Source organism: Lagenorhynchus albirostris, chromosome 16, assembly GCF_949774975.1.
Source record: "Lagenorhynchus albirostris chromosome 16, mLagAlb1.1, whole genome shotgun sequence".
NCBI lineage: Eukaryota > Metazoa > Chordata > Mammalia > Artiodactyla > Delphinidae > Lagenorhynchus > Lagenorhynchus albirostris.
This window is the reverse complement of record NC_083110.1, coordinates 75,326,475-75,344,008: the sequence shown is the minus strand read 5'-3', so window position 1 is coordinate 75,344,008 and position 17,534 is coordinate 75,326,475. Positions and strand designations below refer to the sequence as shown.

The 17,534-nt window shown below is 45.8% G+C and overlaps 1 protein-coding gene across 5 annotated transcripts in view; it reads right to left on the bottom strand.

The window, feature by feature from the left end:
• ACADSB (acyl-CoA dehydrogenase short/branched chain) overlaps positions 1–17,534 on the bottom strand; it is a 46,603-nt gene that overhangs the window by 19,454 nt on the left and 9,615 nt on the right. For all 5 annotated transcript variants that reach the window (XR_009536212.1, XM_060127031.1, XM_060127030.1 and 2 more), the window contains exons 2-3: positions 1,122–1,281; positions 807–907 (exon numbers count right to left, since the gene is read on the bottom strand). Coding sequence is in view for 4 of the 5 variants with exons in the window: in XM_060127031.1 (XP_059983014.1) it covers positions 807–907; positions 1,122–1,281 (261 nt within the window). In the remaining variant the exon portion in view is untranslated. The remainder of the gene's footprint in view (positions 1–806; positions 908–1,121; positions 1,282–17,534) is intronic.

Here is a 17,534-nt window from a genome sequence, read left to right as displayed (position 1 = left end):
CCACACGCAGCAATGAAGACCCAGTGCAGCCAAAAATTAATTATTAAAAAAAGAAATAAAAGTTACGTGGAAAAGGCTAATTTTCAAACAGGATAACAGGACAAGATTTAAGCCAATGGCTTTGGGTAGGAGCTATTAGTTCTGGGATAGCCTCGGTATTCCAAATACAAAATCTTCACACCTATAGAGAAGGGAGAGATGAAGAGTGCAGTGGCTCTGAAATGTTCTCCTTGGGGCTCCCGTGCTGATAACCTCTCCCTTAGAAATCGGCTGCCTTGGTTAATGCGGAATTCAGATATCACCTCTTGTTTTTAAGTTTTCCACAAACATAGGGATTCAGGTAGATGTGCTGGTATGAAGTTTAAAGTAGGGTTTCTTAACCTTGGCATTACTAAGCTGGATAGTTCGGTCCTGGCAGGCTGTCCTGTGTACTGTGGGATATTTAGCAGCATCTCCAGCCTCTATCTCACTAGATGCCAGCAGCACACCCAGCTGTGACAGCCAGTGTCTCCAGACATTGCCAAATGTCCTCTGGGGGACAAAAACAGCCCCTGGTTGAATACCTCTGGCCTAAAGAAATCGCTCTTGCTTCTAGCTTTTTACTTAAAAAGCACAGTATTTCTAATTTAAAATGTTAATTCAATTAAAATTTTTTAACTAGGATCTCAATCTAAAAGAGATCCCAGATAATTCTGATGAGGAAATTATGCTATCATTACAATTCCTAAATTTAAAAGTATGCATACATTTTAACACTGGAAGGTATTTATGAAAGTTTGAAATTGGAAGAATCATTAATTATATACCCCTTGTTGAAATAATCCTCGTATTACTGATTTTTCCATTTTTGAATTTTCATCCATTTTTGAAACCAAAGGAGCAATCTGTTCCTGGGCAAATTTTTTAACTGTAGGGAAAAAAAAAATACTGCTAAGTCTTTATTTTATTAATATGACATGTATTACTGTTTTCAAAAAAATTTTTTTAATTAATGTCAAAAATTCCATTCACAAACTTAGATGAATACCTCTCCCAATCATGTCACATGTCATGTGATCTCACATTGTAGGCCCAAGTAATGACCAGAGGAATACTGTGGTGAAATTGAGAAGTTCACTCACCTGTGCTCTTTATCATCATCTCCTCATCTGTAAATGTTTGCAGAGGGGCATAGGGTTGTGCCTTATTTGTTGTTTTGAGTCCAGCTTCTGACTGGGAAGATTTTAGGACATGAGGAGGATTTTTCCAGGAAGACAGGCAAATTGGGAAGTTTCTTCTTAGCTGTAGGAACAGTCCCCATTGAATAAGGAACACACACACAAAAGGGAAGAAAAGTACTGGAACATCAGTTTCTTTGGGAATAACTTTATAACCCACTCTTATAACTTCTTTCAGCAAAATAAGGGAGATTGGGACTTCCCTGGTGGCGTGGTGGTTAAGAGTCCACCTGCAACGCAGGGGACATGGGTTCGAGCCCTGGTCTGGGAAGATCCCACAGGCCGTGAAGCAACTGAGCCCATGTGCCACAACTACTGAGCCTGCGCTCTTCCCGTGAGCCACAACTACTGAAGCCCGCACGCCCTAGAGCTCACACTCTGCAACAAGAGAAGCCACCGCAATGAGAAGCCCGCGCACTGCAGCAAGGACCCAATGTGGCCAAAAATAAATAAATAAAATAAATTTATAAAAAATCATAATAAGGGAGATTAACCTGGCACATTATTTTAAGATTCACAGTCTTGTAACCAAAATCGCAAATTGGTTTGTTAACATGTATCTCCTTTATCCAGCAATGAGCTGTTCTGAATAAACACATTTCCCAGATAATTAACTTCTACCTTCAAGGAAACAGAACTTTCGTGGTGGAACTCATTCTTAAAATGTCACACTTCTCTAACTTCTTGGATAAGGGAAACCAGACTTCTAAGAGTACTAACTGCCCACTGTGAAGAGAATTCTCTCGTGGGGCAGGAATGAGTGAGGGCACAGGGGCAACTGAGGGAGCAGAGCGCCCCAGCCCACCGTGCCTGGAGGCAGGCAGCTGTGCTTTTTTGGTTTCCATGGCCAGTTTTGTTTTTTCAGCTTCTCATTAGTAAGAGAGCATATGGGTTAAGAAGAAAATGGGTTCTGGAGCCTGAAAGAATTAGTTTCAGTCTGATATTTACTATGTGATCTTGGGCAAGTGGTTTTTAACCTCTCAGTTAAAATCTCTCAGTCTTAGTTCCCTTCCTTGGAAAGTTTTGTATTAATAAAGCAATTAATGAAGCAATCCTCAACAAGGGTTTAGTGTGGGACCCACCGTACAGTAAGGGCTCAGCAAACGGAAACGACTAATTCTACTCTGATCCCTAAGAACACAGTCGTGGTGGTCGTAACAGGAGTCATGGTTGTAACTTAGTTAAACTGCAAGGTTAGCTCTTCCTGCCATTAGTGTGTCCCCTTGTTGCAGGGCCCCAAATCCTTCAAGTCAGCAAAGGATTTGCTACAATTTTGTTGAAAAAGAGAGACCATCCAATTTCGAATGCTTGTTATACCTTCCCAATATTATTCTGTAGAATTTTAGTACAGGGGAAACAAATGAGGAATTAGTCTTTCCCTGAACATAAACAAAACAAAAACATGCCAAGTGAAAGAAACCAGCCACTAAATATCATATATTATATGAGTCTATTTATAAGAAATTTCCGGAACAGGCAAATCCATAGAGACACAAAGTAGAGTGGTGGTTGCCTGGAGCTCAGGGTAAGAATGAAGAGTGACTGCAAAAGGGCACAATGATCTTTTTGGGGTGATGGACATGTTCCAAAACTGGATTGTGGTGATGGTTGCACACCTCTGTATATTTACTGAAAACCACTGTATTATACTCTTAAAAATAGTGAATTATATTGCTCTGTAAATTATATATCAATAAAGCTGTTTTAAAAACTAGTGCTTTCCTTTCATTCACCAAAAAAAACCCCAGAATACACTGAGCATCTGTCAAATGCCTGAGAGCACATGTAGGGATGAAGTTCACCAGCTTCTGAGAAGCTTAGGATCTAGTTAGGACAAGATACAGTGCATGGAACAGGCAAGAAACAAAGCCAAGCTTTGCAGATTAAAAAGCAAATGTAGTAAGATGCTGCAGTATATTTTCTCAATAGTTTTGAGTGTACACTGAAAAGCTTATTGATAAAAAGAGAAAAAAAGAAGCAAGAGTCACCATATTTGAAACCATTGTTAATCTCCCCTACATATCGGTCAATCTTTGCAGTTCTGTGTCTTAGATATATTCTGCTTTGGATTCACCTGGGAAAAAGGAACACTGGCCAGACAGAAAAAAAAAAGTGTCTGTCTCAATTTTTCTAGCTAATTTTGTTTTGAGAATAAGGAGACAGATAATTCAGGGCAAAGTTGCATGGAACATTTTTTTCTCATTAAAAGACAGAGCTGGGACACGAAAACTTTGGACTAGTTAAAAGGAAGGGGGCGGGGGCTTCCGTGGGGGTGCAGTGGATGAGACTCTGTGATCCCAATGCCAGGGGCCTGGGTTCGATCCCTGGTCAGGGAACTAGATCCCACATGCCTGCCACAACTAAGGAGCCCACCTGCCGCAACTAAGACCCTGTGCAACCAAAATAAATATATAAATATTTTAAAAAAAGGAAGGGGGAGACATGAGATACTGTCCTCTTCCTGATGAAACAGATGACATGAATGAAAAAGCAGGGTAAGGAGAAGCCAGGTAAGAAATGTAAATGTGAAGGGGCCTAGGCGAGGGGACATGCAGGGGAGTGGTGCCAAGTAGCAGGAGGAGAAAGAGTGATCAGCAACAGCAGCAGGCACAAAGAGGGAAGAAGAATGGGAGAACGGATGCAACTAAGTGTGGTGCGATTTCGCTCAGTGGCTGGATGGGGCACTCAATATGTATCCAAATGAATGAAAGAATGGGCCAGGCCATCTTCTCCACAAAATGCTCATGAAACTTGCCTATTACATTTCAAAAGCTGCAATACATTGCACACATTTCTTATTTCTAGGGGAGATTTACTTCACTAAACTCACTACAGAACTCGTTGTGTCTCTTTGTCAATATATCACCTTTCTACCGAAGTTTATCTTTAGCAGAATGCCCAGCACTGAGAAACAAGCCAGTGGGTCTCACTACACCCATTTTTCCCTGCTGACACAACTGTGACCCCCTTAGTCTCAATATTGCTACTGACAAAGTAGATGACTGTTCAACACAGAGCAATTACTTTAGACACAAGATAAGAAGCAAATGTACTTTAAAAAGTGGTATACAAGTGTAGGGGGAGATTATTGAAGATACTTATCATAAAATACAGTGGCTATATACGCTAAGTGAATGGAGTCCATTTTTAACCGAAGCATTGAAAGATAACACCTATCCTTTTTGGCAGAAAAAAAATTTCCTTTTAACATGACAGCTTTTAATAAAGGAGATGTTTCCTTGCCTTGCCTTTAACCGCTCAGCCCAAGGTTTCCACGATGATTTTCAACTGTCCCCTGCCCTTCAGTGTTGACCTCAGCCTCTGCAGATTTGGCGCCCACTCCATCAAAATGATTTTCCACAGTTATAAGCCATTGTACCACATCATCACATTTTTTTGTATAGAGCAGCAATTGCTACTTGAATGGAATAATGGTTATTTATGCCTTGCCAAATACTTTTCGAAGCTTGAGTCTCATCTGTTTCCTACTCAACTGCCTAGAGTTCTGTTGCACCCAGAAGTCCTAATGATCAAATCTGGGGTCTGCAGACTCCTAAAGGCAGAACAACGAAGTCCACAAACTTGGATGGGGGAAAAACTATATTTTATTTCATGAACCTCTAACTGAAATGTAGCATTCCCTTTGATTATGAATGTAGGCAACAAGTTACAGTAGTACTGAGTTATCTGTGACTGTCACTAAAAGAAATTACAGATATTTTTATATCAAATAACAGTTGAAATACTGTTGGTGCTCATCACTACTTCAAAATTATAGTAGTTATTCAAACTGCTGTCAGGTCTTATTTAAGAAGCACATAGTCCTATATCGCAATGTAAAATATTTTTATCACTTTTATTGTAACTGATTTCCTCTGTGATCCTATATATTTAAATTTATGAATTTTAAAACATTTTGAGAAAAGGTCTAAAAATTCGACTGCACTGCTGTTTACTTTCCACAGATGGCACAAAAACAGGTTAAGAACACCTGACTGCTGACTGTCCTGGTGAAACTTTTGCTAAACTCATGTGAGTGGATCACAATCCTTCTCCATTATGTTCCAGCTGACAAAGTACTGTTCGAAACATCCTTAAAGCGCGTCAAGTCAAGAAGCTTTCGCATGTCTGAATGGTAAAAAGAAGACACAGGAGACGTGCTGCGATCAACTGTGAAGACCCACCTCGGCTTTTCCAAAGGACAAGTTCTGATAAAACAAGAGGGCTTCACCTTAAACCGCGACAGTCATTGGTTCCCACCACATGTGCCCTCCTGGCTCTCCTCACTGCATGTGTGCATGAATGTGTATTCTTTTTTTCGTATTTTGATTCCATTCTAGTACCAGAGTTCACAGGGTTCATTCTAGCCAGATTTTCTTATGGTAACTTCTGACACTGAGAAACCTGCCTATGACTCATGATCTAGGATGAATTTGCTTATTCAAACCTAGTCCACATATAAAATCATTTCAGAACTGCTACATACCACTGTGAGAATCAGAGAGCTGTGTCCAGTTCTGTCTTTAGCCTCATGGTTCCCAGTCAAAACATTGTTTCTGAAAGTTCTTTCTTCCCCACCCCTGTATCTCAGTGTGGTTGTGTGATTCACTTGTAATGATTCTGGGACCAATTCCAACATTCGAGAGGCTTCCCCACACCAACAAGCAGTTTTCCAGCGCCAGCTGAGTGCCCTACCATTCAACTCAACTCTGACACTATCTACCTGTGAAAGCAGCTCTTTTGCCCCATTCCTCCCCGCCTCTAACCTTCAAAAACCTAAATACAGGAATGAGAGCACTAGGCAATTTAACCTAACTCCTGGCTTATGCTCTCCTGAATGCACACCATGCCTTGCCTAACCTGTTGATCCTTTTCCTGGAAAGAATAACTAGCTCCTACCCCCAACATCCCCCATAGCAATCCTGCAGGCAGATCACTGGGCAAGATAACAGTGAAGAGAACCAGAGAGCCTGCACACAATGGAGAATGATGCAGAATCCAACCTCCTGCCTCAATGATTCACTGAGATTCTTCCCCCTTTTTTCCCTTTAAAAACTGTCACGGCTGAGCAGAATCTTCAGAGCTGGTCTCGGGACATGAGCCCACCTTTTCCCCAGATTTCCAGCTTTTCTGATTAAAGCATCTTTCCTTCCTTCTGACACTTGCCTCTCAATTATTGGCTTTTAAGTCGTGAGCAGCCAAACCCGAGTTCTGTAACAGATTTTGGCACCGAACATGGGGCTGCGCTCTTGGGGCATCTAGTTGCTTCTGGCAATGCTGAGTAGGAGCTGCCAGCTGCAGTGACTTGCAGGGTTGACCTCGGTGAACGGGCTGCTCATGGCTAGCCAGCCCTGACACGGGATTCTCAAGTAAGTTCCAGCAGCTGCTGGAAGGAACTATTCATTCCAGGGATTTTCCCTGCCTCTCCCCCTGCTTGGGCAGCTGCCAATTTTCACTTTTGGTCAGTGGAAATGGAAATGTGCACTTGGATGAGCTATGAGCTCCAGGACCAGTAAGTGAAGACTGGACTTGGTTTTCTCTGCCTGTTAAGAGAAAAAAGTTTTCTTGGATAGTTGCTTTTGATAACAGATTGTGTGAGTTTCTTTGCCTTTAAGTGATCTGTATTTGCTTTTTAAATCTTTTGTCACTTTGGTTACCTAGAGTTTTGAAACTTTTTGATATCTTTCACAAACTTCTCAAATATCTACTTAAAGTTCCTTTGCCCTCCAGCTAACTTTGGGATGTTTCAGAGGGGCCTTGAGGCATTTCAGAGAGAACTATTTAATAGTATCATTTGGTATGTTAAATTACATGGAGAGCATTACCACGAGTGATAAAACTATTTAGAATATACTGTATGGATAAATGCTATTAATACAGACATTCTAAAAATTATATAAAATTTCTGAAATTTGGATATGCCCTGGTATATTATAATTCTAGTTGTTATCTTAAAATGTTGTATGTCACAGCAACTTGGTTAAGCTTCTTTGTCAAAAACATTGTAATCAGATCTTTAACCTTGACTTTTTAAGTCCCTTATCATTCAAAGACACTTAAACTGATGCTTGGCAAAACTGCTTCATCTTCAAGAAGATTTATAGAAAGGACTTTTTGACAAGTCCAGTTTTTTGATAACTTTTAAATCATACTGCTGAACTGGGTAAGATATTCAAAAAGTCTAATGGAAACTCTGATTTCATAAAACTGTTAACAAAAAAGGATTAGTTACATAAACTTGAGTAAACTGAATATGGTTATAATTTTTTTGGTTTTGTCTGAAATACTACTGGCTTTTAATCTGTGTTTTTCCAGATATAAGGAAACCTTTCCCTTAAGCTCATTATGACTTACAGCAATTTGGTAAATTATCCATTTGTAAGCAGAATTGAAACATTTACTTTTTCTGTCTGATCCCTCCAGAGACTGGAAACTTAGGTTCCCAGCAGCTTTATCAGAGAAATTAGGAAGGCCACCTCCTTACAGATGCAAAAATCTCAAGGTATTTTGTGAACTTCAGGAAGCAAGGAATTCACCGCAATCTGTAAGGCAAATTCTTTGCCCCTGAGTTGGATGACACCTGGAGACCGCAGTGTCAGATCACACAGGTTAAGGGCTCAGCCCCACGACGGCCCACACTCCACATCCCCACACACCAACTGCAAGCCCAGGTTGTCACCTGGGCTTCAGACCCACTAGCTATACATGGGAAGTCCCCATTCCCCCTCCTTGGGTTCATTTGATTTGCTAAAGCAGCTCTAGAGAACTTAGAAGAGCATATTACTTATGGGATTAATGGTTTGTTATAAAAGGATACTATTCAGGAACAGCCAGATTGTAAGCAGGTAGAGTAGGGGGTCCCCAGAGAGAGAGAACCAGGTATGGCTTTCTTGACATGAGAAGCCACTTTTGGCCTAAGCTATTTTGTGATCTAAGCTTGGCCACGATGCTTGCACTAAAACATGTCTAACTAATGATCTTAAGGAAAGTGAGTGAATGCAGGAAAAAAGGAAAAGAAGTCAAGAATCCATAGATCAGTGATAAAATAGTCCCAAGGTCCTCTTCAAGGGATATACATAACAAACTGATACATATCTTTGAGTTCTGCAGGAACTAAGGGCCCCATCCAAGAAGAGGATGATGTTGACCTTTTCTGACCCTTCAGATAACTAAAGCTTGGACTCTATCAACCTTTGCCCCAATTCTATGTTAATTCTCCTCTGCTCGAGCCCCCTCATGAATATGCAGGTACTCTTAGCATAAAACTTCCCCAATTTTGCTGTTGGGAAAGATCTCCTTACTTAGCAGCAAATAATAAATCCTTCTCCTGATCTTTGGCTTGGTTGTGAGAAATGGAATATTTCCTGCCATATCAGTAAACAAAGGATGTCAGTCATCAGCACTTGCAGCCCTCCAAAGTGAGCTGGTGAGCCCTGAGAGAACTCAGGAAAAAAGAATACCTGCCACCTAGCCGCCATCAGACTGCAGCCACTCCCTACGGTGAGCCCTGAGGAAACTCAGGATGTGAAAATACAGGATACTGGTCCCAGCTAGCTGAGGTGCATATCAAAGGAATGATTTCAGTGAGCCCAGACTCTTGCATCTTCCCATACAGTCCACAATTGTGTCTTCTGGCTCGATACCCACCAAGAGGTGAACACAGTTTTTTGGGTAACAGGATAAAGAGATGTATAGGGCAAGATATGGGGACAGGTATCAGAGCTTCCATGCTCTCTTTCCAAGAGAACCACACTCACAGCACCTCAATGTACTCACACCAACTGGGAAACTCAGAATCCTGTCCTTTTGGATTTCTATGGGGGTTTCATGTGACCCCTGATTCAACCTCTAGCCCCTCTTCCCTCCCAGGAGGTTGAGTGGGACTGAAAGTTCCAACTCTCCAAGCCTGTGGTTCATTTCCCTGGCAACCAGCCCCCATTCTTGGGTGTTGCCCAAGTCACCTCATTAACATAAACTCAGGAGCGGTTGAAAGCAGCTTGTTTTGAATAACAAGACACCCATTTAATCTTTAAGGCTCTGAAGTGATTTCAGGAACTAAGGACAAGAGACCAAATATTATAACAAAAGATGCTCCCATTGCTCTTGTTACCTAAGAAATCCCAAAGTTTTGGGAGCTGTGAGCCAGGAACCGTGGAGAAAGACCAAAACATACATTTATCGTTACAGAGAAAAACCACAGGTCCAAAGTGGCATCACTTGTGCTAAAGTGCATGATATCAAACCTAGATTTAATACGTGACGTAACTGCAGTTTTGACCTTCCCCGGAAGTATAATCCAGAAAATTTGGAATTTTCTGGGCAGTACCAATGAGACTGTCTGTCACTTGGGCCCTCTCCATCCCTCTCACCAAGAGGAAGCAGCAGCAATGTACCTGATAAAAGAAAAAAAAACACCTGGGTGCACGCCTTCTCTCACATGTCCTGACCCCAAATAGCCCTTTCTCTTCTTTTGCCCAACCCTCCTGTTTATAGAAAATCCTTCCATTTTGAACAGCTCTTAAGAATGACCTTCTGTTTACTAGATGGGATGCCACCCAATTCATAACCATTGAATAGAGCCAGTTAGATCTTCAAATTTACTTGGTTGAATTTTGTTTTCTAACATTATTATAAATCACAACATCAGAAATCGTAATACAGTGAGATTCATTTACCACAGCCTGAATTCCATCTTCCCTCTACACGCTGGTTCGATTTTATTTTTATATATAAAATAACATTCACCTTTGTGGTGTATGGTTTCATGGGTTTTGACAAATTCAGAGTTGTGTATCCAAACACAATTCCTCACAGAATAGTTCCATCCCTCCCCAAATTCCCTCATGTTGCCCACTTTGTAATCTACTCCTTCCCCTATTCGTTGGAAGTACAATCAAAACTCTAACCAAGAATGTGTCCAATGATTACCTTTTCCGAGCCTGCATCCAGAAGACTGACGCAGACACACACACGCTCACAGCCTTATAGTCACCAACCTCAACCTGGTCTTTCTCGTTCTCTGAAATGATTATCTCAGAGCACTCAAAGCTTCACCCCTCACTGGCAGCTTATAACCTCTTCTACTAGAGAAAATAAATGCCAACAAATGGGAACCGCCTCAACTTTTCACCACCAACCCCATACATTGTCCTGCACCTGCACCTATTTTTTCTCTTCCCTCCTAAGGCCAGTCCCTCTACCTCTTCTCTGGATCCCACCCCTCCAACCTCTGCAGGGTGCTCAGCCATACTTTTGTCTTCCATGTTTTTTCCATTTCTCCCTGCTCTAATTCTGACCATGTGAGCCATCCTTGAGCCTGGCATCTGCCTCCGGTGACCAGCCTCTCCCCTTCCTTCCTTCACAGTCACACATTGCTGAAGAGTTGCTCTACTAGTTGTCTCTACTTCACTCCTCAGCCCACCCCAACATGGCTCTGCCCCCCACCAATCAGCAGGATCTCCTCCGTTCGAGATCAAACATCTCCATGCTTTTCGGAGTTCAATTTATTCACTGCAGCTGACTCAGTTCAGCTGAGCGCCCCCTCCTTTCAGATGCTCCATCTCTCCGACTCCCAGGACACTCGGCTCTCATTCTCTTCCCATTCGTTCCCGCCCCACGTTCCTCAGCCCCCTCTAGCTTCTCCCTTGCGCCCCATTTGACCCTGAAGTGTTGGGGAAGTTTGACAAAGACTCTTCTTAACCAAAGGAGTCGAGCTCCTCTTTCTGCTAGGTCCCAACCTTGGGCTGAGTTCAAGTGCCCCTCTATCCAGTTTTAGTAAGAATCCTGCTGGGACAGATTAATGAAAATCCCCTATCCTTGGTATCTCATCACTTTGGTCCACCTTTGGCAAGATCCTGTAGAGCGTGGGTCTAGCAAGAATCCCCCTGATTTCTGCTGTTTTCTCTTTTAATTTTCCACCCACTGACCCCCACCCTGCTTCTTGGCTATAAATATCCATGTGTCCTTGTATTTGGAGTTGAGCTTTGATCTCACATCCCTACTGCAAAACCCCAATGCAGTAGTCCCTTCCTGAATAAAGTCTTCTTTATCATCTTTTACAAGGGTCATGAACTAGTTCTTTTCTTTTTTTAACAAGCTGTTGTAGTGGGTGGAAGGGAATGGACGGACCCTTACACTTTATGGGTTACTGTAAAAACTGATGTAATTATAAGGCCAGCAGGTCCGGGGAAGGGCCCAGGGAGCCAGACGGAACCCCCGCCAAAGTGGCTGATGCAACCGACACCTGACATTGCCACAACACCCAAAAAGGGCTGCTTCACACAGCAAGCACCTCCCTTGCGTCCACCCCTATAAATTTTGTTCGCGCCCACACCCGGGCGCGACTTCTCTGGCCCCTTTCTCTCGGATCAGTGAACCTCGCCCGGGAGCGTTCCCAAATAAAGCTTGCTTAAGCTCTCCTCCATTTTTTGGTGCCGTTCCTTACATTTGGTGCCGAAACCCGGGAGGGGTACCCAGCCCCACAAATTACCGCGGGGCCACCCCTCCCGACCGGGGACCTCTGCTCACCCACCCGATCCGGCAGAAGCGGGGTAAGTCCCTCCTTCGTTCCCCTCGACCCCCCGGGGGCCCTACCCACCGGACTCCCTGGCCTTAACCGCGGCCGCGTCAGGGACTCCTCCGTCTTCCCTCCGAGCCTCGGGCGATTGTGGAGACGTCCCAACCGCCTGACTGCTCTCCGATCCGCCGTGACCAGAGATTGAGACCAGAGACGTCTCTCTCTTTCTCTGTTCACCCGGGGATAGACCGGAGGTCATGGGGACTTCAGAATCCAAACCAGATCCTAAGGCACCCCTGGGGTGTCTCCTGGCCAACTTTACAAAACTTGGCTTTTCTCAAGATCTCCGCCGCGGGCGGCTCATATTCTATTCCACCAAGGCCTGGCCACAGTACCCTCTAGACAATCAATGTAAATGGCCTCCTGAAGGGACTTTCGATTTCAACATCCTCCGCGATTTAGATAACTACTGCCGCAGGACGGGCAAATGGTCCGAGGTCCCCTACGTCCAGGCCTTCTGGTATTTACGCTCCCGCCCTTCCCTCTGCGTCGACTGTTCCACTTCCCAGATCCTTGCCAAACAGACATCTCCTACATCCAAGCCCCTAATTTCCTTTGACGATGACCCCTCTCCACTAGCCGACCCACCCGAATCTCTCGCCTCTCCCCCGTCCAGAGCTCCTCTCCACCCCCCACCCTACCCTGGACCGGCCCCTCTCCCTCCCGAGCCCACTCCATCGCCCCCCACCGCTCCCCCGGGCAACCTCCCCCTTGGCCCCCCCTTCCCCCGCTTCCTCTCCCTCCGTCTCTCTCTCATCACCCCTCTCCTCGCCAGTCAGCTCACACACCCCCTCCCACCACCACGACTCCCAGGACCCAGACCTTCTAGTTCATGCTCCCTTCTCCCTTCAAGATCTCTCTCAAATAGAAAAGCGATTAGGCTCCTTTTCCGCTGACTCCTCCCGCTACATCAAAGAATTTCGCTACCTCTCTCAAGCTTACGATCTAACCTGGCACGACATCTTTGTGATCCTATCTTCCACTCTGACCCCCGACGAGAGGGAACGAATTCAAACTGCTGCCCGAAACCACGCAGATCAGGTCCACCTCACTGATAACTCTATCCCCATCGGAGCCACTGCCGTTCCTGGCACCGATCCGGGCTGGAGTTATCAGGACGGCCAAGACGGTCGCCGCAAACGCTATCTAATGATCCAATGCCTCTTGGCTGGTATGCAGGCTGCCTCCCACAAGATTGTCAACTTCGAAAAGCTAAAAGAGATAACCCAAGAGCCCAATGAAAATCCAGCCGTTTTTCTCACCAGCCTTACAGAGGCCCTAACTCTCTACACCCGCTTGGACTCTGACACCCCCGCAGGCGCAACGGTCTTGGCCACCCTCTTTATCACCCAATCAGCCCCTGATATCAGAAAAAAACTTAAGCGGGCAGAGGACGGCCCCCAGACTCCCATCCGAGACCTGGTAAAAATGGCCTTTAAAGTCTACAATGCCCGTGAAGATTTGGTAGAGTCCAGCCGACAGGCTCGGATGCACCAAAAGGTGGCCCTCCAGACCCAAGCCCTCGTAGCCGCCCTGCGGCTGGCCATCTCCCATGGACAACATCCACAGGACCCGCCGAAGGCAACCCCACCAGGGGCCTGCTTCAAGTGCGGAAAAGAGGGGCACTGGGCTCGCCAATGTCCCAATCCCCGGCCTCCTTCCAAGCCCTGCCCTGGCTGCGGGCTAGCAGGCCATTGGAAAAGTGACTGCCCTACGGCCGGCCCTCCCTCAGCGCCTCCACGCGGAAGGCGAACCGACCCGATGGCTCTACTACTCGAACTCCTGGGATTGGCTGACGACTGACATCACCCGGACTCGAAGACCCCCATCACCCGCGCCGAGCCCAGGGTAACGCTACAGGTAGCAGGTAAGTCCATCTCATTCCTGGTGGACACGGGGGCTACCTATTCGGTCTTGCCTACATATTCCGGGCCAGTTTTTCCTTCCCAGATCTCGGTTATGGGCATCGACGGTAAGCCGTCCTTCCCCCTCCAGACCGGCCCCCTTTCATGTTACATCGAGAGGCTCCCTTTTACTCATTCTTTCTTAGTCATACCGTCCTGCCCGGTTCCTCTGCTAGGTCGTGATGTTCTCTTCCAATTAGGGGCCTCTCCAACTGGCCAGGCTTGATCCTAAGGCTCCCTCCTCTCAACTCCTGCTCCCCCTCCTCGGTCTGGTAGTGGAACCCTCTCCCTCCTCTCTCCCTCCTCACATCTCCCCCAACCGGAGAGACCCCCAGGTCTGGGATACCTCAAAACCCATAATAGCGACACACCATCCCCCTGTCCTAATCTGTCTAAAAGACCCCTCCAAGTTTCCATCCAGGCCCCAATTCCCCATTTCTGAAACTCATCTAAGGGGCTTACAACCTATTATCACCAGACTCTTAGACCAGGGGCTCCTCATCCCCACGGACTCTCCCTGCAACACCCCCATCCTGCCTGTCCGCAAGGCCTCAGGAGATTACCGCCTGGTCCAGGACCTCCAACTGATCCATGAGGCAATAATTCCTCTCCACCCTGTTTCCCCCGTCCACCACCCATTTTACAGTCCTCGATCTCAAAGACGCCTTCTTTTCTATCCCCCTACACCCTGATTCCTACTTCCTTTTTGCTTTCACCTGGACAGATCCGGATACCCAGGCTTCCCGCCAGCTCACCTGGACGGTTCTTCCCCAGGGCTTCCGCGACAGCCCCCCCACCTCTTTGGCCAGGCTCTGGCGCGGGACCTCGCTTCCTGCCCTCTCACCCCCAGTATAGTCCTCCAGTACGTGGATGACCTCCTCCTCTGTAGCCCATCTCTCAGCCTCTGAAAACAACACACTGCTGACCTCCTCAATTTTCTTGGCTCTCGCCAACCAAGGCCCAACTGTCTACACCCTCAGTAACCTACCTGGGGATTCACCTTACCCCCACAACAAAGCCGACCACACCCAGGCCATCCGTGACCTCCAACCTCCAGAGACAGCTGACCAGATTCTCTCCTTTCTGGGCCTAATAGGATTTTTCCGACACTGGATCCCTAACTTTGCTCTTCTTGCTAAACCCCTATATTTGGCTGCTAAAGAAACCCCCCCAAGGACCCCTTACCTCTCCCTCCCAGAACTTACCTTTTCCCCCTTTAAGAGTCCCCATATTTCTTGATTTAGAAAAAAAGAACCTCACAATTTGCTATGGCAGCTGCCCAAACTTAACTAATGATGCACTCCCTTGCAATTCATCCCTCCCTGTAACTACGCCAATGGGGGCCCCACCAGGCTTGTTCTTTTGGTGTAATGGCTCCCTTACAAAAAAGGTCAACTCTTCCTCCCCCTTCCCATGTATCCCCGTCACCCTTGTTCCACAACTCACATTATATGGCCAAGTCGAATTTCTCTCACTTACCACACAACTCTCTAGCCGACAGAAAAGGGCCATCTTACTCCCTATGGTCGCAGGCATTTCCCTCACCTCCTCTCTCGTCGCTGCGGGCATCGGGGGAGGAGCCCTAACACACAGTGTCTCAACATCCCGCGACCTAGAACAGAAACTCCAGCTAGCCATCGAGGCTTCTGCGCCTCCATCACCTCCCTCCAGCGCCAGATCACCTTAGTAGCCCGAGTTGCCCTCCAAAATCGACGCGCCCTGTACCTTCTGACAGCCGACAAAGGAGGTGCCTGCCTCTTCCTACAGGAAGCATGCTGCTACTACATCAACGAGAGGGGTCGTTGAAGACAATGTAGATGCTCTCCGACGCTTAAAAGAACTCCAACGCAGGCAGCGACAATCCACCTCCCCCATCCGCGACTGGTGGCGGTCCACCCTCTACACCTGGCTGACACCAGTCCTAGGCCTTAATCCTTATCTGCATCCTATTCATGCTTGCCCCCTGTTTACTCAGGTTTCTCCGCAGCCGTACACAAGAAGTCTCTCGGGTGGCAGTGAATCAGATGCTCCTCCACCCATAAGCCTTACTACCCACAGAAACCCCCGCTGCCGCCCTCCCCTAACCTCCGGACCGCTGGCCGCCCGACTCCCTTCCAGCGCCCCTGTACAGCAGGAAGTAGCCAGAGACTAAACGTCGCCCCATTACACCAAAGAAGTAGGGATGTAAGGCCAGCAGGTCCGGGGAAGGGCCCAGGGAGCCAGACGGAACCCCCGCCAAAGTGGCTGATGCAACCGACACCTGACATTGCCACAACACCCAAAAAGGGCTGCTTCACACAGCAAGCACCTCCCTTGCGTCCACCCCTATAAATTTTGTTCGCGCCCACACCCAGGCGCGACTTCTCTGGCCCCTTTCTCTCGATCAGTGAACCTCGCCCGGGAGCGTTCCCAAATAAAGCTTGCTTAAGCTCTCCCCCGGTTTTTGGTGCCACTCCTTACAGTAATTACTGTCCTAAGTGATAGTAAAGATAGACATACATGTCCTGAGGCCCAGCAATTCCATTTGAATTCATATGCACAATTACAAACATGCAAAGAATGAAATGACATTTGAAATGGTGAAAAATTAAGAATCTAATTATCAACAAAGGAATGCATAAGTCGTGGTATATTGATTTAACAGTATATTTTACAACAGTTAAAGTGAACTAGGGAGCCACATATATCAACATGGATAAGTCTTGAAAATATATTAAGCACAAAAAGTACTTTGCAAAAGGATTTATTCAGGGAGACAGCGTTAATGCACACTTTAAAAACACCAAATGTTAGTATATATTCTCATTGATACACACAGATGTAGTCTAAAAACAGGAAGCATACACATCAGCCTCACGAGTGTCGTTATGTTGTGATTTCTCTTGTGTTAGGATTCCCACTCTCCTTGTGTGAAACTCACAGCAGTTGAGGTATGTTCAGTAAGTCAAGATGGAGTCATGGCAGAAAATGTGGAGTCCCAGCGTCTTAGTGTGATAAATTAAGAGTGTTAAGGAATTTGTCTGGTAAAGCCTGAGGAAAACCATCACTGAAACAGAAGGAGCAACTGCTGGAGACAAGACCCCTTGGGAACCGTGACCATTACACCTACTGGCCGACTCCTTAGAACACTGAGATGACTTGAAGGGTCTTGGTTGGAGGACCCGACTCCTCGCTGCTGGGCTGTTGCAGATGGACGCTGCCAGAAGGCCCTGCTGGAGCAGAAGGCAACTTTGCCTCCATGCTTGTCTCCACACCCGTTGGTGGACCAGGACTGCCACTCATGCTGAAACACCTGCTTTCCGGACTTCTGGGAGAGCTTGTTATCCCCTTGTCTAGTTTCCCTACTTTGACTAACCCGTGCTGTGTGCTAATTGTGTGCAATAAACTGAGAAACTGAGATCAGCTACCTTTTGTCTGATCTCCAGTCCTGTGATCCAAAACTGGCCTCACTGCTGAGCCCCGGTTACAAGTTACTTCTGTGGAGAGGGTGGAAGTGCAGGGTTTATGTCGGAATTGTTCTATTTCTTAAAAAAAAAAAAAAAAGACAGCAAAAGCAGCTTGTGTGGAAATGGGTGCCAGTTGTACTATTTCTCACACTTACTTGTGTTATTAGAAATATTTAATAATAAAAATTTTGATGTTAAGATGTTTTAAAATGAATACCTGAACCACGTATTCTTCGGGCTTTCAAAGTAGGCTTGTTTTTAAAAATGCTAGATGTAGGTCTTAAATAATATGTTCAGCATCACACTACAGAACAATTTTATGGACTTCTTAAGAACCTAACTGCAAAATATAATTATACATAATTAAACTAAAGAAACTAGTTTATCCTGG